This window comes from Lingula anatina, chromosome 1 (assembly GCF_051362555.1).
Source record: "Lingula anatina isolate TDL-2025a chromosome 1, LinAna3.0, whole genome shotgun sequence".
Classification (NCBI taxonomy): Eukaryota; Metazoa; Brachiopoda; class Lingulata; order Lingulida; family Lingulidae; genus Lingula; species Lingula anatina.
In genome coordinates, this window is record NC_141767.1 from 64,197,054 (window position 1) to 64,223,545 (window position 26,492).

At 36.5% G+C, this 26,492-nt stretch overlaps 2 protein-coding genes across 2 annotated transcripts; both read right to left on the reverse strand.

Annotated features, from left to right (window-relative positions):
- Positions 1–3,688: 3,688 nt before the first annotated feature.
- LOC106161771 (GTP-binding protein Rhes-like) lies at positions 3,689–6,056 on the reverse strand. Its single transcript, XM_013538789.2, has 3 exons — positions 6,050–6,056; positions 5,459–5,632; positions 3,689–4,071 (listed from the first exon to the last, which is right to left on the reverse strand). The coding sequence occupies exons 1-3, from the start codon at positions 6,054–6,056 to the stop codon at positions 3,689–3,691; spliced, it is 564 nt and encodes a 187-aa protein (XP_013394243.2).
- A 2,880-nt stretch (positions 6,057–8,936) lies between these two features.
- Positions 8,937–22,902, reverse strand: LOC106161776 (chitin synthase chs-1-like). The gene is made up of 9 exons (XM_013538793.2): positions 22,534–22,902; positions 21,504–21,999; positions 16,777–17,960; positions 16,109–16,303; positions 15,727–15,979; positions 15,262–15,472; positions 14,497–14,691; positions 11,680–12,597; positions 8,937–11,346 (listed from the first exon to the last, which is right to left on the reverse strand). Exons 1-9 carry the CDS (start codon positions 22,620–22,622, stop codon positions 10,502–10,504), a joined length of 4,386 nt encoding a protein of 1,461 aa, XP_013394247.2. The 5' UTR covers positions 22,623–22,902; the 3' UTR covers positions 8,937–10,501.
- Positions 22,903–26,492: the final 3,590 nt, after the last annotated feature.

Below are 26,492 nucleotides of genomic sequence, written 5' to 3' on the forward strand. Positions count from 1 at the left end.
AAGCTATCGTTCTACGTAGATCGATCCAACTTCGCTGGGACTCTCGCTGAATGCAATCAGTTTAACAGATTGACAGGCCTCCTCTTGTTTCCAACGTACTCGTTAATAAAGTACATGCAAGCATACACGTCATGATGCGCAGAACCTTCGTCTTACAGCGGAAAACACGGCTGAATTAATCGATCAGCCATTTTTTCCAGTTTTCGTCCATTTTAAATAGAAGAAATAGAAAAGAAAGATCAGCTACTCCCGTGTTATTGCGCCAGTTAAAACATTTGCTGGTTAATACATTTAACACCCGAGAAATAAGTGTTCTAAACAGTGTTTGTTTATTATAAAATGTTACTCAATTGTCTACTTCGAGTTATCTCTCTCACGTCAAATCACGTGAGAACATTGGACTTAAGTTTAATAACGTCTGCCTTATTATTTGAGGGGGGAGATCAGTGGAAAGTACATATATATGCACCATGTGCACGTGGGCGTTGTCAGGTGAATGCAAATATTTTGCCTGATTAACTAATAAGCTAACTAACCATCATCATTTAAATAACAACTGCAATATAAGATTGTATATGAGACCCAGAACAGATCTCCCTGGTCTTTACTTCCATCCCTCCCTTCACGTGTTTCCTCCGTATCTTATGTACATATGTATGTGCTATTGTACAAGTTGTCCAAAAATTATAAAACCTTTGGTTAAATCCCACAAGGTTGAGTTTCTTTATAATTCGTTTTTGTACCCACACCACATCTAATATTTCGTGAACTATATCTGTCCATTGGATGGATTATGTGAATCTTGCTGTGTTATGTTCACCACAAAGTCACAGTGACATGGAACTCCATATTTTTTCATCCACGTGAAAGTTTATTTGTTTTTACTACACTTGTCTGGTTCGCAGTTTTGAAGAATGATTATAAGTAAAATGATTTGTGTGAATAAAACAGTCGCCATTATAGTTCTGAGAAAGCGTATAGTGCCCAAATTCAACATAATAACAATGTCAGCTAATAAATGTAGGGGAAAATGGTAATCAAAGATCAGCTAAAAAACACATTGACACAAACTGGTCAGGGTGAAGAAATAATAGGTATTGATGGGCCGATCAGGTGGGTTAATAACTTAATATATTGAATGTGGTGCATTACCTTTTGGGACACCCTATTTATCTTTGACTTATGCATTTAAAACACAGAAGACTGAATTAGGGTATCAGTAACTTACGAAACAGAGCGGCTGAGACCATCGTCCGATATAGGCCTGTTGAGGTAACACTTAAGAACTGTTCCTTAGCTTGTTTTAAAGTATTTTGCTCTCTCTCCCTTTCTCTCTCCGTCTCTCTCTCGCTGCTTCACCAATGGTAATTTTTCATTAACCGTATCCCTTGAACTAGAGTTGAGAAAGCTTGATGAACATTTTGTTTTGCTTTAGATTATCTGAATCGGTAGCTGAAATGACGTCAACAAGGATGATTCTAGTCTTACTGGTGGCACCAGCTTTCGTCATGTCTAACGAATGCCAGAATAACATCAACGGTTGCAGTGTCCCTTCGTTCCTTCAAGGATTTGAAAATAACAGAGAATATGTGGCAATATTCGAGTCAGTCTGTAATCAACACGACATGTGTTATAACTGTGTAAGTGACGTACCAGCAGTACCAGTAGTACGGTACATGTACTTGTGCATGAAAACTGAATATACTATATATATAACAAGAAGTTGAATTTTTGTAATAGAGACAGGCTTTGTATTACGCAATGTCAACAAGTACTTTAATTACCGGATAATAAGCGTTTGATGAACACATACTGCATTAAATATTTATGGTTTTCAGTCTTTATCCTTGATTACACCGGCAAACACGTACCGGTAATATTTGAATAGTGATGAGTCAAACGTTTCGTACAATAATGAATGATTAAATCGAACGGTTACTTGCACCTCCCCCACCCTTATCCATCAATTTATAGTATTTAAGGGCACTGTGTGTCTTCCTTATATAAAAGGTTAAAAAGACACCGAGATCAACAGAAGGGTGTTTCTTAGAATCATTATTGCAACTTGGAAGAGAGTGCACGGCGTTCAGATAAATATTCCCGGCATGCGGGAGAGGGACAGGTTGACTCAACACCACTCCCTCGCCATTTTTTTTTAAAATTCATCATGGAAGTGCATAACGTGTATGTTAGTGGCATGCAATATTTAAAACACATTCTCTTAATCATGAAAATAATTTATGACTGTCATCTTCCATTCAATTTTAGGGAGCGGCGTTTGGAATTAATAGAAGCGGTTGTGACACAAGACTATACCGACATATGGTAGACGTGTGTGACAGAACGGACGCTGCATCCCTCCCTGGCGGAAAGCCACGTTGCTATGACAGGGCAAATGCATTTAAAACTTCCGTCACTTTGTTTGGGTTTTGGTTTTATCACAGCAAAGCTCTTAGTTGGTGCAACGATAGGTGCACGGCAGATTATTTGGGAAATGACCAATTTTAAACTCTCACCTATATGCAAATGTGACAGCTCAGAAAGCCATCGAATTATATTTCTCGTTTTGGAAATATTCCATTAATTTTGACAAGAGTGTACCTGGCCTCTCAATCAAACAAGCGACAGTGCTTATGTGTAAGACGCTCTAACAGAAAAAAAAAGACAGTGCGCGCCTTGGAATGTATTTTCATATGAAAGCTATCCTCTGTTTAAAATGTTACAGTGTGCAGTCCGAAGGAAGGCCGCAGAATCGTTTATTTTTTACAGAGTATTTGTGTTATACTAATGATATTCAGGGTATTGAAGGGACCTTACAGAATGCGTTATGTTGACTTGGCTAATGCGCACTAACTCCAATGTGACTCTCGCTGAATGCAAGCACACAAGAGAATGATTAGGCTGGTAATCTGATTGCATTTAGCCAGAGTTCCCTTGGAGTTACTTCACATTAGCTATGACGTCATAATTCTTTCTGAACGGTCCCTCAGTTAGATACCTGACTGGCATCTTTGGTTTTCTTATACCTTAATTGTACGTCATCAATATTTAAACGTCTTACAAACAGGACAAAGAGAATAAGCACTTTTATGCTCTCATGCGCTCTTTGATCAAATGTGATTACAATCAAAGTGTGATTCGTGTAGTAAAGGTACCCTCTACCAGGGCCGCAGTTATTATTGTGGACATTTTTTGCTGAATCGACTGAGAGCCAAAATGACTGTCTATTTATCTATAGACATATCTTTGAATATCTGTGGAAAATCAATCTGTCGCCCTGGTAAAGGGTATAGTAAAGGCACTTTTTATTTTGTGAAGCAATAAATATCAGAGCCCAATCATTGGGAATGTTGAGTGTAGGTGTTTCTTCGACTTCGAAAACCCCCGGCTGTGATAAAAACACCTGCTGGTGTCAAATGTGTAACTAACAAGCTAGTTTCCTCTCTGTCCATTATCACTGATTAAGGTTTGGTAAGTAATACCTTAGCATTTGATCTCCCCATATTTAGTTTGCTTTCACAACGAAACCCAGATCGTTTACTGCCGTAGCTTTTAACATGAATTTTTGCTCACAAGTTTCAAATCTTCAGAACTCAAGCAATGTTTTGAGTTAAAATCACGAGCTTGTTTAGGTTCCATACATTCTCTGACGTGTGAAATCTTCATATTAATCGGTCTTTTTAGACCTTTAAAGCAGAGTACATTTCGGTGAGTCGATATCAGACATATTCCTTACAGTTCCATCTCGCCACGACTGGCTCCTGTTCACAGAGCCGTGCTGGCGAGTTGAGGGTTGCATGTCATTCACGGAATGATGTTTTCGTTTCATAAAACGGGACTTTTTCTTGCTGAAATTGTTCGTGGAATTTTCAACACCAAGGACCTTCGATAACAAAGATGTAAACATGGTATCCACATCTCGACCTTTTTTTGCGCTTGTTTCCATGAAGCAACAATTGTTCTTGCCCAGAGTAGCTTTTTCGGCCTCTTCAGTCTCTACTTGTCTGAGCCCATCAGAAGCGGTGTCACTTTTGTTTCCGATTAGCATTATAAGTGGTGCAATGGAGCCTCCTAGAATGTAAGAATTCATTTAACAGAACGTAGAATGACAAATGGAGTAGAAAACTAATTATGTATAGAGCACGTTTATTAAACGACTTAGACGATTCTGTTAAAAAGGGGCTATTTCTACGTCTGGCCAGTTAAAAAACAAGCCGCAAATTCGGGGTCTATACCCAGACCATTCTGATGTAACGAGTTGTGACATGAAACCTGAAATGCCACAGAGAAATGTTGGAGCTTAAATAGCCAACAGAATAAAACATTCTGCTTTTACCATATTTTTTCTATATTGGATATTTACATGAGTTCTAATACTTATTAGTTAAAACTTATTTAAGGTCTAATGATTGGATGCATTTATATGATTTAATTTAATTACATATTGTGTTGAATTAGAAAAAAGGCGCAATCAGGTCTTTTCAGGGCAAAGTGTAAACGTAAGGAAAACCGTCATGAAGATACTTGTTTATAACTGTATCCTAGATACCAAACGCCTTTATAATTATCGGTCTCACCTACGCGTTTTATCCCAAGATCATTTCCTCCAGTGATATTCTACCGGTTCTGTGGCAGCAATATTTATCAGTAACCAATATTTTTAAAAGCACATCAGGCCATGTTATTTAAGATTGCCATGCAATGCCCTTTACACACTTTATTATTATTATTTTTTTCTTTTTAAATTTCCCAACCTTTTCCCGAAAATGCTGTATTGGAAGACCGCTGTAGGAGTCTAGTAAATCCCTCAACTTTGTTTTATTATTCCCCACGCACTTCATTCGACTCTATAATTGGGTATTCTCTCCGGAGGCTTCATTTGCGAACTAATGTTCGGCTGTTTTCTTTTTTCTCGAAAACAATACCAGATTCGATAAAGAGGTAATTCGTGCGTCATTATATGCTATAACTGACTTGTTTAAGGTTAATGAGGCTCTCTTAAATCTCTTGACGATAAACGTGATGTGAATGTTATTCAGAATTGTTCTGGTATATTGGAAAAAGTGGCGAACAAGCCAAAATGGCCTTTTTTTGTGTGAAGCATTCGATCCTAAAGAGTTTTGTTGCATAAAGACGGTTTTGTGTTGAATACTGCTACTTTTTCACATGCCGTGTTGTAAATTTTGAAAAAGAGACATCTGTGTATTTTAACAGTAGTCAGAATAAACCTTTGTTTATTTGGTGAAAGGTAACAATATTCTAACACGCCTTTGCCAGTAACTAGGCACTCAAACGGCGTTATACAAAACGGGGCAGACCCTGCTTTGCAGCCATTGGTTTGGCACCATAAATCACCACTGCCGACAATATAAACAGCTTACATAAACATTGAACCGATTATTATCATTAATCATTACTGCAAATTTTTCTCTAACGAGTAGTTTCTAAATATCCTCACCCTTTATTTCATGCACACTGTCCATCAGTTCCTTTGCAATAAGAAAAGATTCACGGTTGTCTATGGAATATACAATGATGAATGCCTGGCCGAGGCGTATGGCCAGTTCCCTCATAGCTGGGAACTGATGCGTTCCAGCCGTATCCAGAATCTCTACTGTGTGATATAACCCGTCTGCAATTCAGAGAATATAAGTGTTGGTAAAATATCATACATATCGTATGTGGGTCGAAGTAATCCGCCAACATTAGATTGCTTTCTGGGAATCTTTTTAGTCATTAGTGTTTCAAACAGGTATATCACTGTTATAAGGATATTCGTTTGCAATTGCAAGAAAATTGTACATGCACATCTTTCGAAAATATTTGACAGAGAGATAAGTTTAAATAAATTAACTCGTTCGATTATTGAAACACAACGACACAAAGTTATGCTTAATCATATTCTTGTCTGTTGGTTTTTCCTTCAAAACACTAATAAGAAAGTCAGTTTTCACGTATCATGCATATGTGGAGGCCGAAACGCATAGCGGTGTCCATTGATCCGTGATATACATAGGAGTTAAATTTGAAAATTCAAATAAAATCTTACCTGGCATTTTCAGCATATGTCTATGGCAGTCTTCAACGGTAGGTTTGTGTGTGGCTCGAAAGCACCCGCTGATAAATTGGTCTAAAAGGGACGTCTTTCCAACTCCCCCGGCACCCAAAAGAACTATATTGTATGTTTTTGGCATTATCTGCAAAACTCTTAAAGATATAGATAATCTGCCAAGTCTGGTCGAGCACTGTTTCTTCTGAACATTCTTTGCATCTGATTTGTAGTCGTGCGTATGGCGCGATTTAACGCATGCTATGTAGATGTACGCTCAATGGTTTATTTTAGTGTGTCGCTTCGCAACCTAATTAACAAAACAGTCCGTGTTCTGCGATGGAGTTATAATTTGGTTTTTGGTGGGTGTCATGAATAGCCATGGCTAGATTTAGCAATGCCCGGGATTTAGTGCATTATCTCAAGCACTCTGGTGTGACACTGTCATTCAATATAATCACTATTATTCTCAGTTGTACTGGCTTAGGTATACGTAAATTCATATAAATGTGCAGAATACAGACGTTGGGTGTGACATTTCACCAGAATATTTTAACCTGTGTGACTCAACAGTTATGTAAATTTATTTCTATCTCTGTATTACCAGATGTAACCATGGCATTGTTATATGCTACATATATTTGTATTTTAATGTTCAGTTATTTATTAGTTACTTTTATTCTTTTAGTTGACAAATGAGTTAAGATAAAGCTACACTAGTAAAACCTGAGTTCAGACTTGAGCCCACTAAACCTGTCAATGCAGTTGGAACCTCAGTACATACAGTTGGATCCCAATGCAGCCCGTGGGATAATAATAATAATAATAATGGAAATCACCATAGGTTTTTCATTCAATATAATTCTTAGTAAGCTTAGAGTTCATGCTTTGTTTTCAATTTGTTTACCATTAAACTGGAATGCTGTTTTGCTGTGCAGTATTGCCATGGCAACGTAGAAATGAGAAATTGAAATTTCGGAGAAGCCAGTGTCATATATTTCAAATACATGTCTCCTGCCAAAATATGTACGTTGTGAAATAGGTACGCCTGAAATATGTACTATCAAATAAAATGAAATATCGTTCAAAAGTACAGTATTACCAAAATACACCAAAAATTTAATTGAACTTCAAATCGCAAATTATAGAGATGAATTATGATATTGGTGCCTGTAAAGATAAAATTTTTGTTTTCTTCAGACTCTCTCTTCATTTTGCATTTATTTGCGATCTGCGAAAAAATTCACGTATGAGCAATGTCGTAAAATATTAGTAAATAATTCAACTTTATAACGCAATATAATGTGCAAGTCACCCTCCTATAAAATGTTGTTATCATGCTTGAAGCATTATGCGGATATATCAAATGTACGTAGCATTCGTCTAATATGATTCGTTTGTGCGAGACATTGACTATACCTATTAACAATTCATTAAATCTCTTGATTTTTTTTGCGAAAGTGGTAATTACTCGTAGAAACAGAAAAGTCATGATGACATTTTTCAAAGAGGAATTTTCAAGCGGACGTTTGTTTTCACCATGTACATGTAGGATGCAGATATATGCTGCAGTATATGCAGATATATGCTGAGATATAAATTCATGAGATATATGCTGAGATAAAGATATGATATTTCTGAAAGATGAAATCAAATGAAAGATCATTAGAAGCAGTACTAAAGTTGAAAGACACTAGCGCAAACGAATTTATATTAGGAATAAATCTTACATATCGTCAGATTAAATATAGTGGAAATAGAATAGGGATCACCATTTTCTTACAGGAACAAATAAGTCATGATGACGTTCTTAACACAAAAAGTATACGCTGATATAGTTCTCAGATAATTCCTGGGAATTTCTACAGAACCTCCTCTCATATCTCGTCTCTGCTGACCAGTTCTGCCGGGGACAGCTGCATCTTGGGCTGTGAACTAAGGGTCTGTGAATATTCAATATCTCTGCATGTACTCACTACAGTTTTCTTGAACGATTGATGTACATGTACTATAGGATATCTTTGTATATTTTAGCAAAAGCCAGCGAATATTGGCTTTTGACCTCTCTGTAAAACGGTTGATTTAATAGTATAGATATCACTCCGTACGCGTATTTCTACATTGTACCTGTACATCATGCTTATCTTCTGTGTTCTACATTGTGCAGTTGTACCTGTCAGAACATCATGCCTATATCTGTACTGCCCCTATTTCACACAGACCACAAATCCTACGAATGGCCATGAATTGACAAATTTCACGACTCGTGGTTGAATCGTAATCAGTTCGTGACGTTCTTAACAGATTCGTATATATTCGTAGTCAGTTCTTGCACTTCTTGACCAACAGGAATTGGTGGCAAAAACTGCCCCTATTTCACACAGACCACGAATCCCACGAATCGCCAGGAGTTGAAAATTTCAGGATATTTCACATAATTGTGAGAAAAGTAGGATAAATGTATCACTATACGTTTGCATATTTTCTTAAATGCTGTATTACTTCCGTACTGTACCAACTGTATTATCCTGTATTGATCGCAATGCAGTTTGACTCCGTGTATATATATATATATATATATATTGTCGAATTGAACATTAAACATTGTAGAAAGTTTAATGTGGAAATGAAATATTTCCGTTATACATGTCTCGATGGGAATAAACTAATATATAAAGCTAATGATCTGAAAGTGCTATGGACTTGCAGAAAATTAATCAAATAATCCAACACAGCTGATTTTAACTGCGGTAGTCATAACAGTAAACAATTATTGACTTAAGGTAAGGTCACATAATGGTAACATGCGTCGCCATTAGTGATCGAAACAGAAAGTCCATAACTGTTTTGTTATATGTTCGCGAATTTTGAAATCAAGACACAAGAGTTTTGCTGCTATACAGCATAAAATGTCTTTATTCATATAGCCTGCACCTTCACAAATAAGGTACAATCACCCGACAAAATTACAGAACTACATCGTTACTCAAATACTAGTAGACTAGCAACACTGCTACATAGATAAGTAAATAGGCAGCATATATAGTTACACATTTGAATTTATATTATAATGTAAGCGATGTGACGTGAAGGTAAAGGTCACAAGAGAATAGGTGTCAATTTTACTGCTCCCATTGACAGGAAACAAGTTCCAGTCTTAATGTTCAAACCATGGTATATTGGCAAGGGATATGAGGTTAACGGACCTAATAGTAATTACTTTGCGACATTTGGAGTTCATGGCTCTCCCAGTAGTTCACACTCGCTAAAATGGAATAGCATGCTCATATCTAAACGTATTTTCGGCCAACTTTAAGGGCCTTTTATAGAGAGTCCGGTTCCCAACAATTTGCACAGGGTTTTTGCCCTAGATTTTGACTCATTCACGTCTGGCTAAGCCCAACCTTTATAATTAAATAGAGGGTGAACTCTCTGTTACACGGATCTATTAGTTGTGAATTGCACTATTATTGCATAATTGCATTCTCAAATCAATAACAAAGCTTGATCATTGTAACGAAATAGCTGATACAAAAGAAAAGAGAATCAATATCACCAGACGAATCACAGGGACAGCAACTTCTAAAAATGATCGGAAATAAATGCGGTGGCTATATAGGAGAAAAAAATCTTCACATGGAATCTTATAGTTAGGCCTATAAAACAAGCATAGGTCTCTTGTACATACATGTATAACGCACACAATTTGACAGTGTTTTTCATCTGTACCGTATTGTAAACAAATCACTAGTGGGTTCTATTGTCGATAAAGTCCAAGTGTATACTAATTCAGCCTGTGAATTACAGAAGGACTTACATCTAGTCTTCCGGCAGTGCCTTGCATACAAAAACCTGCATTTAATAAGTTTTTATCCATCCTCTTTCCTCCAAGGACAAAACACGGATTTGGGGCATAGCTAGAGAATGTGACAGTCAAAGCGCATGCAGTGAGATTTTCACGAGGGCAATTCACATGGGCAAGTGAAAACATGTTATCTACTAGAATATTCATCACAACCTTGATTTTGACTCACGCAAAACCCCCATGAATTTGAGAAGTCAATTAATATTTTACATATTTCAACCCAAAAATAATCATAATTATTACTTTTAACAAGTTCAGAGTTATTTTCTGTGTCACACAATTTAAGTAGAAATGTCATCCAAAAACAATGATATATGTCTTTGTATTAGAATTGTTAAATTTAAATAACAAAGGGATTGGTTTAAATTTTTCTTAAAAGGCGGGAGTTTGTAACTTCATTTAAGCAGTATATAACATTTATTTACACAACAAAAACGACTGGGTGTCACGCTCTAATGCATTATTTTAAATCATATATTTACATATGCAGTCAATCCTGAACACTGTATTAAGTCACGGAAATCACTAGCTCACAAAAAGTTAGTAGTATTTGGAACAACATGTTCGCTTATCCGTTCCGTTCTCAATTATGCAGCGACATATTCACTGGGAGGTTGTCCGTTTGATTTTTTGTCTCGATTTTTCTTGGTTTTTCCTTTTCTTTTTGTTTTTGTGTTCTTTTTGTGTTTGTTCTTCGGCTTTTTTATTGCCTCTGTTATCGAATTAATTTGGTGATTTGCCGCCGGTTCTAAGAAGCCTAACGGAAAGCTTCTGTGTGTCAAATGGGTTGCACCTGACCGTGAAGTTTCAGCATCAACTGGCTGCCTACTGGAGGCAGAGATCGCTTGTCTATTCTCCAATTCACCAGTGTTACTCACGTAAGCAGCTTCACGGCCACCGCTTCTATTTTCCGAGGTTCCTGGCCCATTCATATCACTGTTATCATTTAAAGGATGAACTCTTTTTTTGCCGAATTTTAATGAAGACACTGCTGTCGACATGTAGTGGATAAGAGTCCAAAACCGGTGCCAAAGCATACAAATAAACTGTATGATAGTCATCAGAATGAATAAGCTGAGAAACAGAAGGCTCAAGACATCCGATTTCTGTTCGTAGCCATTGTGGTCACGCCAACGAATTAAGATGTCAGATTGGTTTTGGATGAGGATCGTGAAAGCTATCCAGACAGCATTGCAAGACAAAACAAATATCATGGAGTTGTTGCGTAGTGTTTTCAAATCTTTCTTCAGTATTTCTTCGTCTGCGTTTTTGTCTATGGGCTCAAGACGGAATTTGATCAGGTGCTTCCAGAAAGTGTATTCATATTTGTTTTGCTCTTTTAAGTTCACGGTTGTTTTGGTTTGTTTGTGCCACATATTCGTACTGAAGGCGCTGGTCCATGTGAATTCCTTATATACCAATTCCCTGATTCCTGTAACACAACAACAACGGTGTCTAGAATATATATATATAACACCTTACTTAAAAGATTGTTCAAAAACTGAAGCCTTTAAGCATTTGAGAAATAAGAGTATAAGATCCAATTCCATCGCATAAGATCTGGTATAAGAAGACTAAATAAATACAATAAAGTAATACGGTAAGAGATTATTTATTTAATTAATAATTTAATTGCACCACAATATTTCCGTTGAAGCAATTCAATGTGTCACCAACTTGGTTCTATTAAAACTAGTCGATGTATTTATTTTACTTTATATATATATATATATATAAAATATGTTTTATGGAGATATACACTTACTGTTCCATTTCTTTGCTTTGAGTGGTAGCAAACTGCCTTTGTCAGCAGTTGCATACGTCGGTGAATTTTGACTGGCAACTCCGTTTTCCATTTGGCCTTCGTTGTCTTTTCTACAGCGACAAATACAGCCAAAAAACGAATCACAGTTAAATCCGTCCTCACTGCTTTTAGTAACCTTCCTAGGCAAACCTTGTCCTTCACTATCATGGTCAAGCTTTGGGGTTTCTCTTGTTCCCCATGACACGTCGTTGAGATTAGAAAGTGAGTAAATTGTTAAGAATACGTACATAGATGGGATAGCTACGAAATATAATAGTCCGTAAAAAACACAGTAGAGTTCCTTTGGGTGTATAAGTGCGGTTGTAACAAAAACTGCTACCAGGATCAAAAAGATAATGGATGACATACTTCCAACGTTTGTACCTACTTCAACTATTATACCAACGAGGGTGGCTACCATGAGAAGAGCATACATGCCGCTGAGAATCGTCGCTACGTTCAGCTGGACATTTTTGGTTTGTGTGAACGAGACCCAGATGTAAAATATAATTGGGAGGAGGATAATTCCGTTGGTTACAAATACACCTGCAGTGTCATTGCTCAGGTTTGGCACCAACAGGGTCGTAATAGACGTTGATATGGCCATTAGAACTGTGGCAGGGCCAAGCAAAGTAGATACCAGAAGAAGAGCTTGGTACACGATAAAAGCAAACGATATGTTATCGTTTCTTGTGGACGTTTGCCAGCCGTTAGATATCAAGTCGTACAAGTTGGCAATGGTTGACACGCTCCACCGTCGCCGTTGGTTGTAGAACTCTGAGAATGTTTCTGGTGCATAGGTCCAAGCATCAGATGCCGCACAGTATTTAATGCTCCGGCCGTTTTGAAGCAAGAGGGTACACAACCAACGGTCTTCTCCTTTGAAATAAAAAAAAACTGCTTTTGATTTATTTGAATTCAGTTTGCAAATTGGACGAAAACTATAACGTCCTATCTCTATTTTTTTACATATGTAGTTTATTGTTGAAAGAATTATTGATAGGACTGTGTCTTGGTATATCAAATCTGTTCTTTGTCCCTTTCACAGATGTAAATATGTCCTAAATTGAATAGCTACCGCCAAATGTTATCAAATTAAGCACAAAATTTGCTCTTTTTAAAAGCACGTGTCCAATATCGTGTGTGCCGACATTTACCTCTTGCAGGCATACAGGTACTTTCAAAAGGCTTACAAGTCTGATTTTAGAGATACTCATCCTGGAGAGCTATTCGGAGTTGTCCAGATTATGAGGGGTTTGATTCTTCCCTGCACCGCACACCCAAGTGCGTTGTCATGATTGAATTATTATAATCTATCCTTGGAAATGGAAAGAGATTTCAGTTGGGAAAGTCATGGTCATTGGTCCCAGAGGTACGATCAAGTCCTTTTTCGTGACGAATCAACATTTTTTCTTGTAGCCTATCAGTGGTCGAGTGGGAGTCTGTACACTTATCAGTGTCGGGGACGTGTAATTTTACATAATTTCTCTTATGGTAATTTTATATATCTCCACGTCCACGATACTGGGTAACAGCAATGGGTTATCATCTTCTTCTTCGTAATGTTCTTTATAATACCTTGCGCAAATTCCAGTTTCTGAGCAAATAAACCCAGTAATAAACCCAGTAATAATCAGGACAAAAATAAATAAATAAATAAAACAATTTGCGAGCCCTGATGAAAGCCTGTCGCACCGCAGGCTTGGGCCCAGTCTTAATGGTGTCTTTGCATTGTTTACTGCATAACGGGCAAGTTAATTGACCAAGTTAATTGGTCAACTTGCTAGTTTGTTTGTATGGCATGTGTAGATGCCATACAAATGAGATATAGGTGTGACAAATGAGATATAGTTGTATTCCATTCCTGTGATTTGTCAATTTTACATCTGAAGATGATACTTTTAAAGATGTTTAATGTTTAAAGAAAAGGCATGTAGATTGATTTAGTAACATTAACTACAGGGATGTTAAATTAAGAGCGGACTGCCATTTGTTAGTGTGTTATTTTAATTATCTAAGTTTTGTACAGATCATAGGAAAAGTCTGCCCATTAATATTTTGTTGACCTGTTTGGAAAATATATGCATTTTCTTTAGGATTAAATACAGGTGTGGCAAATAAAATATAGTTGTATTTCATTACCTGTGATTTGTAGAACACATCTGAGGATGATACTTTTAAAGATGTTTAATGTTTAAAGAAAAGGCACGTAGATTGATTTAGTAACATTAACTACAGGGATGTTAAATTAAGAGCGGACTGCCATTTGTTAGTGTGTTATTTCAATTATCTAGGTTTTGTACAGATTAAAGGAAAAAATCTGCCCATTAATATTTAGTTGACCTTTTTGAAAATAGCATTTTCTTAAGGGTAAATTACAATTATAATTACACATGCCATACAAACAAACTGGCTGCTTGGCCAATTAACTTCGTCAATTAACTTGCCCATTATGCTGTTAACAATACAAAGACACCATGGGGTCTGGGCCTGTGACACACACACACACGCACACATACACACACACACACACACACACACTAGGAGTAGATTGGAGTAGGAACAAACGCTAAGTACTGCACAAGTGGCTTTTAAAGAGCATTTTCTGACCCTAATTTTGCATAAGTTAAGTGATGTTGTGGCAATGTCATTTCAAGTCGTGCTAGATATAGTATCTGGAATAAAATGCACTATTTAAAATGTAAATTAAAACATTAGCTGGGGTTCATTAGCGACAACCTTTTTGCTAACTAGTGAATATCTAAACTCTAGAAATACCTTGATCAAACTGTAGATAGTCGACTGCTTTTTTGGGTCGATTGGAGTAGATGTCTATCACTTCCATCACTGCCTTTCCGCGGAACAAACTAAAACAGCCAGGACTGCAGAGAACGCATCCTAGAACATGTTCCGCGCTCTTCTGTAACCAGTGGCCAATGGCGTACTCGAACTTCTGGTACCATACCATAGGTCCTACGATACATATAATGTTATTTCATAAAACCTAACAAATAAAAGGGATCTTTTTTTAGAAGGGGGGGGGGGGGCTTTATGTTGAGATGAATAAGACCCACTCATATATGTGTTCTCCGGCCTTCTTACCTGATTATCATTGGTCAGTTTATGTTGTGGTTGAATTGTTTTGTGGAGAAAATAAATAATTAAAGGGATAATAACTCTTCGTATGAGATCTATATTTCACAATAATAACATTGTAAACAACTCACAGAAATATAATTTATTTTGTTTTACCACAAAAAATGGCAATTATAGCTATAATTCTGATATCTGAGCCTGTCATCGGACCACGTGACCCCTAAAGATGGCTATACTCTGTTATAATCTCTTAAAAGATTATTACAAAAATATTAACTTTTTAGAAAAAAAGGGACTAACTCTGAATGTAGAAATGGATTCATAAACCATCGTTAAGTATGGGAAAATTGTTGTTTACTCCAGTTTACACTGTTATTATCCCTTTGATCCCACTCACTGAAATGCATACATATTAAGGTATTTGAAAATCACGATAAAATATTTTACCGCTGCCGATTGGATGGATTCGTCCACAGGCAGCTCCCAGTTTCTTGTCTGACGCCATCTCTTTCACCAAGCTGGTCAAAGCATCTGCGCAGAAATCAACATCTCCGTCCAGAGCCAACAAATACACGTTGTCCAGGTCATTTTCATCGTGTTTTCTGTCTGGGTTTTCCGGCCTTGTGTTATACTGCAGCAGGTAGTACATGTACATCACCTGAAAAAATTGTCACAAGCTTTATCATGCATTTTAATGCATGCATGTTTTTCTTTGTATGAAAACGTTGTGACATTGTTTATCAAGGCACAAAAGATCTAGCAGCATTTCAACACCGTTACCTGGGTTCCTTTTCATGTTCACATAAAGCAGATGTTTAAAATATGTTTTGTATTATATCATTATACTTTTAATCTTTACTAAAATTCAACAGATAATAAGAAATGATAAATCAACACCAGAAGACATTTTACCTGACTCCATCTTTTTCTGTGTCGAATTTTATCTTTATCCTTTAAATGAACATACAAGGTAGTATTATTCATTTTAATTTCAAGTCTTCCACCATATGGCGTCCTGGTAACCTTAATGCAAGTTGCTGGGGTGCGTGTACTGTCTTCTACATTTGCCTTTTGTTCGGTTTGATTGAGTTCTTCATCAGGAGATTGCTGTGCTTTTCCGAATCCCCGAATGACTCTTTTCACAATTTCATGATCAACATCTTGCCTGTGATTAAAAAGGTACATGTAGAAGCTGCTTTCATCTTGAAAACATGTTCCCTTCTGTAAATTACATGAAGATCGAAAATTAACACTTTTAAGGGGTGATTTGTATTTGTTTTTAACAATTTCTTACCCGAATACGTCCTCACGTATTATTCGAAAAAAGCTATTCACGTAGTTGTTCACAGTCTTCCGTTTGTATGTTGTCTTTTTGACTTCTTCTTTGGTCGTCTCCGTGGTTTCAGTTGTGTACATGAAAGCATCGTCGAACATTATGTGTGTCTCGTAGTCGAAGATCGAATCTTCCTTTTTGACTGCGCTATCGAGTCTACAGATACGAAATTATATATCAAGGTTTTAATGTATAAAACGGGACATTGGATAAAGTTGTATCATCCGAATACGTTTAATATAAAAACGGTATGAAATCGCTATTTGCATAACAAATCTTAACTTGAAATTCTGAAATGTAAAAATAATTTGATTAGCTCGTTACATTCTGCAGTCACGATTTTTTTTTAAACTTGCTTTAAAAAACAGTAAAGAATATGCCCCATTATGTTACAACATACAACAACACATGAAATAATATTACAAACAACCAACCCCTAGTTACTGTAACTAAGGCAACTGGTTATACAGTATGCCGTTGTGATGATAAAGTTTGAAAGCAAATCCGTTTTTAAATTGTTTCGATATTTTAATAATTAAAAATTAGTTAAATAATAAATCGTAATAATAATGTATCATAATAATTGTGGGAACAAAATATATGCATAAAAAGATAACAGAACGGTCTACCTTATAATGCTGGCAAGCATTTGTCTCATTTCAATCTCGGATTCATGCCACATGGTACCACAAGCGTATACCATTGGTTTCTTTTTCTCTGATTGCTCACTGGAAGGGATGTGCGCAACATCTTCGACAGAATCAACGTTGCCCGCATCAACATCAACGTCTTTTGGCAGTCGTCTACGAAACATGAACGACTGCTCTAGGAGAATACCACAGTACAGAGGCTGGACAAATATCCATTTCAGGGAGGGTATGGCAGTTTTTCCAAGGGCACTCCACACATGTCTATTCAGAAGAAGATGAGAGAGGAGAAGGGCGATATACAGTCCAATCTGGGTTCCAACATGCGAAGGATTGTGGGGATCACAGTTGGGCGATAGGCTGCCCACCAGCCATCTACGTATGACTCCCCCTAGTGTCTGGTCAGGAGTGTATTTCTCAATAAAAGCCGATGTCCCTTCACTACACATCGGTATGAAAACACCAATAGCGGACACAATCATGGATATCACAACACAGACATAGCCGAACTTAGGAATGCCCATGGTGCATGTTAAGAATATGGATAGATAAGACAGCAAGGCAGCAAAACCTAGAATACAACCCACGCTTATTAAGGCCACTCTCTCTATTTCATCAAGGGACTGATCTGAGATTAAAAATCTTTGAACGTCTTCTACGGAAAACCCGTTCCAGTTCAATATACCTAGTGCAAAGCACAAGGTAGCAATCATCTTAAAAAACAGAACGTAGGAATAAATCAGCGACCTGTGTCTTCTCATTTCTGTTTTAAAGTTCTTGATAGGTACTGATATGTAATTCTTTGCATCAGTGTTGACAAAGTTTTCCCACCAACCGAACGAAATTAGCAGAATCGCGACCGGTAAAGTCCAAACACTCGATGGCGCAAAGTTGCGAAGGCTTTGGGAATCCCAGTTCCAGTGAATGCAAATAAACACTACGCATCCTAACTGAATCAATACCACCAATATGTCAAGCAAAATGTCGAAACTCTTTATTCCACGGGACTGTCTGTCGGATTTGATGTGAATAATCAGCAATAGTAAAGCGGGGACAAGGCCCGTGGCATAGAATAAGGGCATGATGTCCAACGTATGGATTTCAAGAAGCGTTTTGAAAACGAATAAGCACATTCCACCCGAATGCAGGATTTCAGGAATGGAAGTCTGGAAAAGAACAAATTTCATTAAAAGTGTATATTCAATGACTCAACATTATATTGCATTCAAATTCCTACATAAACTACCCCATTTTCTTGTACTTTTAAATATCAGTTTATGCCACAAATAAATCATTAAAACAGTTGAAGCATTTTAGCACTCAGAGTGCAGACCTTCGCCGAGACAGCTCAATTTTCATTATAATTCATTTATTCATTAGTTTAAAATTCAATCGTATTATAAATGCTTGAATAAACAACTTCATCAATTATCTAAACGCTTACTATTAATTTGTCTACCAGTACAAATTAATTTATCAAGTAATGGATCAATTAATCAATCATCACCAAAATCATTTTTATGTTTTTGACATTATCATGGTAATCGACAAACGATATTAAAATCAACTGATTAATTCATTTATTAATGGATCACCATCAAAATCAATCTAATGGTTTGGTACTTGTCTCCCTCCCGACAGTTTCTGAAAATTTATTATAGGGATAACAACTGTTCGTAAGATATCCCTATTTCACAATAAATACATTGTAGATAACTCATAGAAATACAATAAATTCTATTATACCACCAAAATGGCGGTTAACACAATAATTTTAGAAAAAAACTTTTTTTACAAAAACAAAAACAAAAAAAAAAAAAAAAACAAAAAAAACAAAAAAAAAAAAACAGGGACTAATTTTGAATGTGGGAATGGATTCATTTACTATTGATGAGTATGGGAAAATTGTCCTTTACCCCAGGAAAATTCATTTTTTGGCCAAAATAAACAGTTGTTAACCCTTTAAAATCTATCTAAGCTTTCTCCATAATTTTGTTAACAGAAAATCAATTATAAAGTATTCATTTATCATTTATCAAGCAATGAATCACCACCAAAATCTAAACGTTTCTAAATGTCCTAAAAACCCGTTCACAACGTTTTTTTTCCATAATACATGTGACAACCAAAAACATGCACCAGATATTGGATAGCAAAAATGTCCGCATTCAATGAACATTTTTGTGCTTGAGAAGGAAGCAGGCTGCATAACAAATTCAGTTGCGCCGATGTACGTTACAGTAAGGAGTCACCTGATACATGTTACAGTGACAACAAATAGGACTAAGAATGTATTTTGAAGTTCCTTATCAAAGACCCTTTGGGCCTCCCACCAAGCGTATTTACAACCACAGCAGTCACATTCCCTTTACAAGAAAATGGGTATTCACACACACACACACACACACACACACACACACACACTTTATAACTTTGTTATCCAACTTCATATACTTTATAACTTTGTAACCCCCTCGTTATAATTTCCCTTTGGCAGGGAAACAGACGCAAACATTTGGACTCGGTTCGCTCGAGGCTCTTGCCCCACTCCAACACACACACACACACATAGATACACAAACCGATAACTACGTGTATAATCAAATATTAGTTCGTTTCTACGACTTCAGAAGTAAATGTCAAATCTTATCGATAGACCGATAAGAATATTGTCACGGTGTTTACAAGGCCTATTTTACACAAACTAAAAGATGAATATGAAGTAAAGAAAATGAAAATGCACCTGTCTGTCTGTCTATGCATGTATGAGAATAAGAATAAGATTGTAGTTCCCATTTTTGCACGACAGAAATCTATTTCACATCGCATTATATCATGGCCATATCCAAAATCTTTTGATCTAAACGCCTGTTGCTATCAACAAAGAGGTCAAGTTGTTAGTAACGTTTATACAGATGTGTGTGTTTCATAACGTGAAAAAAAAGTAGTCGATAAACTCGACCTGGATACAAGAAAAGATCGAATGTGGCATATAGGATCGTTTCCCCCCTGAAGCCGAATGAAGGAGATGTACACACACACAAATCGAGGAAAACCGAGGCTGTAATGACACGATGAACTTGATCCAGGATGCGTGGCGGGAATGCCATATAGCAATATATATACTTACAAATTTTTTTCTTAAATTAAAACAGGAATGAAATGAAAAAAAAAAAAAAATTATACAGTAGTTTTTTTCGAAACGGAAAACAAAATAGGATGATCTCTTATTCCTTGAGCCATTCTATATACATGTACCACCCAAACCCAGTATAGAGGTGCATTTCACATGCTGAAGTGTCCAAAAAATAAAATTGAATGAATTCAAAGCTGTATTCAAATCTTAAAACATATATGTGTATGAAACAAAAATCCACGACTGTCTCAGTTTTAATTAAATTTTTAATTTTCATCATGTGTTGACATTATGTAAAGAGCCCTAAATGGTAACGTATGTTCCGGTAACTTAGTGTTCCGAGTCATATGATTTTAATTTTTATAACGCGTTCCGATACATTTTCTAGTGATTCAGTAATGGTTAATTATACATGACGTAAGGATATTTTTATAAATGTTTAAACTGTAACTCTAGGGGCTTTGCGTCATGGCTAATACTACGTAACGTATTATCCCCCCAAAACATTCAGAAAGTTGCTGACCGAAAAATATATGTGATTCCATGATAGTTTGACGTTTCTGATATAATATTAATATCCTGAGTGAAAAAATAGTTTATTTAATGCTTAATTTACTGTCGGTAGAGTGTATTTTTCCCGCTTTTTTTAATATTCAGTGACAAGCAAACTAAACAATTAACTGAAGATCAAAACCAGTGATGATTAAATTTTCAAAGTGAATAAACTGTTTCCCAGCTGGACGTTTTGCATTTGTGACAGTAACGTGTGTTCCCCCCTTTTTTTTTTTTTTTTTTTTTGGGGGGGGGGGGAGGGGGGTTAGGCGATGAATTATTCTTATTATTCATGGTTCCAGGAGAGTGAAACTTTGAAACAAACTTCTTCATGTGGAACCCTAAAAACCAAACACAGTTTGCAATCTGTGAACTAAGTATTTCTAAGAGCACGACTGTGACTTCCTTTGCACCTCTATATTGGACTTGGTTGCTACATGTGAGTTCAAACATGAAAACCGGCAAACTGATACAGCAATGAACAAATATATGGGTCAAATGGCAAATTAGATAAGTTCGTCTGTGAAATCACAAAGAAAGATGAGACATACATATGCCGTTACATTTGATTTCTGTTGATCTGACAAAAAAAAAAAACTTACGCATTGTAAAGTAAATATGTATACAAGCACGCATTTCTTTATCGAATCTTAATGAATGTATTCACGAAATTAGATTTAAAAGTATAAAAAAGGTAAATTTGCTGAAAAGAGAAAAGCCCTCTTGTTATAGTAGTTTCGATGTTTACATCATACATATCGGAATATGTGTGCTGGAGATATGTGTCTTTTATCTGCTGTATAAATTTACATGAGAAACTTCTCTTATTGAATTCAACCCTGCCCCCTTGCATCTGGAATCAATCATTAAGTGAGAATGAAATCGGCCATATTTTGGTTCTATGAAACGGGAAAGACGCATATAATTTGTTTTATGATCAGTTTATGAGCACTTTGTCAAATTATGAAGAAAATTTAGAAAAGGACAGATTGTTATATATACAAAATTAAACCATACTTACAAGAACAATGAGAGAAATAATTCTCTTTGCAAATGCTCCAAGCGGCATTTTTTTATCCTCAGATACGTAGCCTTCAGTCAATTGGTCAGAGAAGTCCTGTGCCATGAATTTTGTTCCTTTTTTACGAGCTGATTGAAAGCAGGCGGATGAAACAGATCCAATAAATCCCAGAACAACGGGTGCAAGCATACTCCCGAGCAACAGACAGTACCATCTAAGTTTCTCGGCTTTTTCATCATCAAAGGTTGTCAAGTTCGTCGCTTTAGAAGCTGTGGAATGATTAGACGCATATGTCCTGTTTTCTTTTATTTTCGAAATGGATACAACGATGAGAATTCTGTTGGAAGCAACACCAGCGATAATGATGACAAGAGTAACTATGCCAAACAGGAGCAGAGAAATTACTGAGCAGCATTTGTCCACGGTACTTTCTTCGTCGTCGGGTTGTTTTCGCTTCTTCGGTTTCTTCCGAAATACACGAAAGTCGTACGCCTTTCTAAATTACAAAACAGGGATATATGTTATCATCCAGACAGTTGTTTATTTCTCATAAACATAATAAAATTTAAATTTTAACATATTTAATCTTGCACCCAGGATCAGATTGTTATTTTTTTTAAAAAATTATCTATGTTTTTGTAACACTTATAATGTTCCCGATATTCATGGGAGCGGGCAAAGGGTTTCGAACAATATGTTAATAAAGGAGATGTTTGTTGGAGGAGGAACACTTTCAAGAGTCTGTACATATTTATTTTTCAGGAAAGTTAAATTTTGAAGACATTGAATAGGAACTTAATGATGCACATCTTGCCATTTCTTTCAAATCATGAGTAGAAATAATCCACAGACAAACTGTGTTATTTTAGCTAAACGGATTGATGTCAAGTTTTTTGGATTTTAACTGATCCCCAGAGTTGTTTAATACATTTAACATTCAATTTTCACTCGTTTTACATACATTTCTATTTACTACCACTATCGTATCAGCTTTCGTTTACTGTGGGACAGACTTTGTCTTTATACTTACGTAGTAGCAGTAGTGCCGGTTCCCTCGGTTATAGACACTGTGGAGTTGTCTTCACCTACACCCCCCTGGGTACGGTCCTCATCAGACATTGTCTACGATGTCACCACCTGGTACTTTGGAGTGCCTTAAATGTTTCTTATTGTTTACTTTTAAGACAATTTTTACTTTAATTACGGTCACCATGAAATGCCAACACTGTTATGAACGCTGCTGTAATAACCGCTTTGCACATATCCAGTTATCAAAAGTGACGAGGTAAATTAAAAATGTCAGGCTTAGATAAGATATTCTTATATCCTGTTTACATGTATATTAACAGCTCAGACAACTTTGTTTGCCCTTGCAAACCAGGTACCCAAAGTCCGCAACGTGGGGTGTTTATCTGTCAAGCACCTGGATGTTATCTGATATAGTTAGATAAATTTATTAAAACCTGCCAAGGACTTCCTATTACCTTCATTGATTAACTGAGTGATCGATTGATTGCTCGAACACTATATAGATATTGTTTATGATCAATGAATTTAATAAAAAAGTTAATTTAGTATTCTAGTTTGTCTATTAGCAAAATTATGCTAAAATTAAGGATGGATTTTGATGACTTTTCCATGATAGGTCATACATGGGCTACATTTTGGTTGTGTTTTTAAAACTAATAATAATAACGATTATTTTTATTTATTTTATTTATTTATTTTTATTTTTATTATTATTTTTTTTTTTTGCAACCCGAAGATTGAGGTAGTACGATTTTAAACAAGAAAATTAAACTTAATAGACTCAGGTAAGAGCTTACATGTACCGGTACATGTATAACTGAAGAGAGCTATTTGTGAAAGATGTCTTAAAACGATCAGTTTTAAATATTGGATCTTTAAATGTTTTGTTCTCTTTTATGATCGTATCTTTTTATCATGCAAGCAATGGCCCAGTTTACACTATTCTGAATTTTGAAATAAAATCCCATCCCTTACTTAGAGTTGTCTTTCTTTGTTATAAGATGTCGAGTTTACCCACCTCTAGTAACAGGACTTGCTGATGACTTAAACCTGGGTAGCCTGTAAAATCAACATTACAGTCAATGTGTAGTTTGCTGTATTCACGCGCCTTTTCATTATAAAAAGTGCGCCTACTGAATCTGCATAGTTCTAGTGCTACAGAGTATTTACAGAGTATTAATCTTATGAACAACTATAGACTCTGGCGTTATCGCTTTTACCTTTTTGAAGCACAAAAAGTAGGGTTCACAAAAGTTAAAGGTGTCCAGCGTAAAGATTTCTTGCAAATAACTTGAATTTTTCCGGTTAAACTGGGTATTACTAACCAACCTTTCATTTTACACTAATACAATTACACTTCGCCAGGAGTTCATAAATCAAATTATTTTAGTGAAATTAATTCATCACTTGTATTTGGTAATAAAAGGTATAAAAGAAACACTTGTTCAGCAAAAACTTGTTTATGTACTTAAGTGTGAATAAAACATTACTTTTTGTCTCTTTAGTGCACACAACTCTGCAGGAATACCGAAATGTCAGAGGCGCATTTACCTGTACTTGTACTACACATCATCGCGCAATCATCATTTGCATCACATAATCTTATATATATATATATATATATATATATATATATATATATATATATATATATAAGGCCCATATTCACCTTGTTCAACACACCTGTTGTTATAGCAAGTGAGGTGATAAACGTGGCTAAAAACAAATGTGGCCATTGTGAGGATTGAAATGTACCGGTAACTAACCTTGTGTCTAAATTCGCTATAAGAAACCGTGTTGTTTAAAGGCATAATACATACAACATCTTTGTTATCAGTTTTGAGATCCTTTGAACGAGTCCTGGGCGGTATATACACCGTCCATATCCATTTATCTGGCCCTATACGTGACACTGCCTTGGGCGAAACCCTAAATGGAGATTTTACGTTTATAAAAGTGAACAAAACGGTAATAAGCCGTTTTGTTGTTCGTTCATTGTATTTTTTCTTCCCCCTTTTTTCTTTTTTTGTGTTTTGTTCACTTGCATTATAGTGAGTTGCCGCAGGTTCCAGCATATTCGAAGCCATGAATGCATGTGTTTATCTATTGACATGTTAGATGTAGGGTCTGTGGAACTGGGATACTGTGTACTAGAACATTATTTGCGGCCAACTCAGTCTATAAGGTGTCACTCGATATCGTTTCGAACCATTTCCATTTTCGCGAGTGTAATTTCTGCTTAGAGATTTCGCTGAAAGATGTATAAATTAATATATATTTGAGGGCCGTTAACCACACTTAATGTGCAAAATTTTCGTAAGTCGTCAGTAAAAAGCATAACACTTTGTCCTTTGGGAACAATACGTACCTTGAAAATAGGAAGGACTGTATTGCGTTTAACTCTGACGCCTGACTTTGGCGGTTTAGACTAGACAGTACAGGTGTAATTATTTTTTCTTTTTTTTTTCGCGACAATCTACACGTATTCTCGGTATGACATTGCATTATGATAGGCAAATGTATGACAGTTTGTTTCAGGGTGGTCGTCCTATAAAACCAATGGGCCGTGAAATTGATAGAGGGCGTTTTAGTCAGAAAAGATGCAAAAAGAAAATGGCATTTTAGACTTGTTTTCTATATTTGATCGGTAATTACGTAAATTCACAGGCAACCTGAATCTCAAAAATCTATGAATCAACCAACAATATTGCTCTCAATAAAGTAATTGATTTTGAAGGTAAAGGAACAATCATTTCATAATGATGATTGCAACTTTTCTATGCTCTCGCGGCAAATTTTACTGTTTTTGTACCATGGCCCATAGGAGCTTACGCGTGCGTCTTTTAGACGCCCCTTTACATGCGAAAACGACATGCACCGTGTCTATCTCGTATGTTATTACTCCCTATAGCAGCGGAATTGACAAGGCCCATGCCGCATTCGTCTTTTACTACAGAGCTTTGAGCCCCAAAAATGACACTGTCGGCAACATTGCTCTCAATAAAGTAATTGATTTTGAAGGTAAAGGAACAATCATTTCATAATGATGATTGCAACTTTTCTATGCTCTCGCGGCAAATTTTACTGTTTTTGTACCATGGCCCATAGGAGCTTACGCGTGCGTCTTTTAGACGCCCCTTTACATGCGAAAACGACATGCACCGTGTCTATCTCGTATGTTATTACTCCCTATAGCAGCGGAATTGACAAGGCCCATGCCGCATTCGTCTTTTACTACAGAGCTTTGAGCCCCAAAAATGACATGGCTGTGTTTGTTTCGCCACTTACTGAACTCCATAGATGCGAGATTGACACTACCCATGTCGCGTTCGTCTCTTACTGCGGATATTTGAGCTTCAAATGGCTATGTTGTAAAAGGCAATCTTGCATTTATTAAAGCCAGCAAGTTACGAAATAAGCATGACTATGTCAATTTCGTGTTTTATAAGATGCAGAGTATAAGGCTTCGTTCACATGCAATGTCTATTTTCTAATTTCTATTTTCTATTTGCGCTATCTTATGATCACGGTCTGTGCCCTAAATATCCCGCCGCGTAATTACTGGCAGCGCGAGCCAGTTACTTATAGTAACTTATAGTAACTGGCTCGCGCTGCCAGTAATTACGCCGCGGGATATTCAGGCCACAGACCGTGATCATAAGACATACCGCAAATAGAAAATAGAATTTAGAAAATAGACATTGCATGTGAACGAAGCCTAAGACCCCATTCCCAGAGATTAGATCGATCTACTTAAGATCGACCTAACTCCCTGGGGGTTCACGCTAAATGCTGTCAGCCGAGCGGGCACGAAAGTTAATTACCCCCTTACAGCTTGTAAGAGGCGGGACGGACATTTAAGCCGGATTATCTAACAGTAACCTAGTGAGACTCCCCGCGGGGATAGATCGATCTAAAAGCTCTGGGAATACGCCCTTAGTAGAAAAATGCAGCGTACAT

Coding starts and splice junctions, on each gene's coding strand:
- LOC106161771 (XM_013538789.2), bottom strand. Junction 4,072..5,458: donor CAGTGTGCATGAAATAAAGG/GTGAGGATATTT, acceptor CTTACATTCTAG/GAGGCTCCATTGCACCACTT.
- LOC106161776 (XM_013538793.2), bottom strand. CDS start 22,622: ATGTCTGATGAGGACCGTACCCAGGGGGGTGTAGGTGAAGACAACTCC. Junction 22,000..22,533: donor ACCGGCACTACTGCTACTAC/GTAAGTATAAAG, acceptor TTTGTAATTTAG/AAAGGCGTACGACTTTCGTG. Junction 14,692..15,261: donor AATCCATCCAATCGGCAGCG/GTAAAATATTTT, acceptor TATGTATCGTAG/GACCTATGGTATGGTACCAG.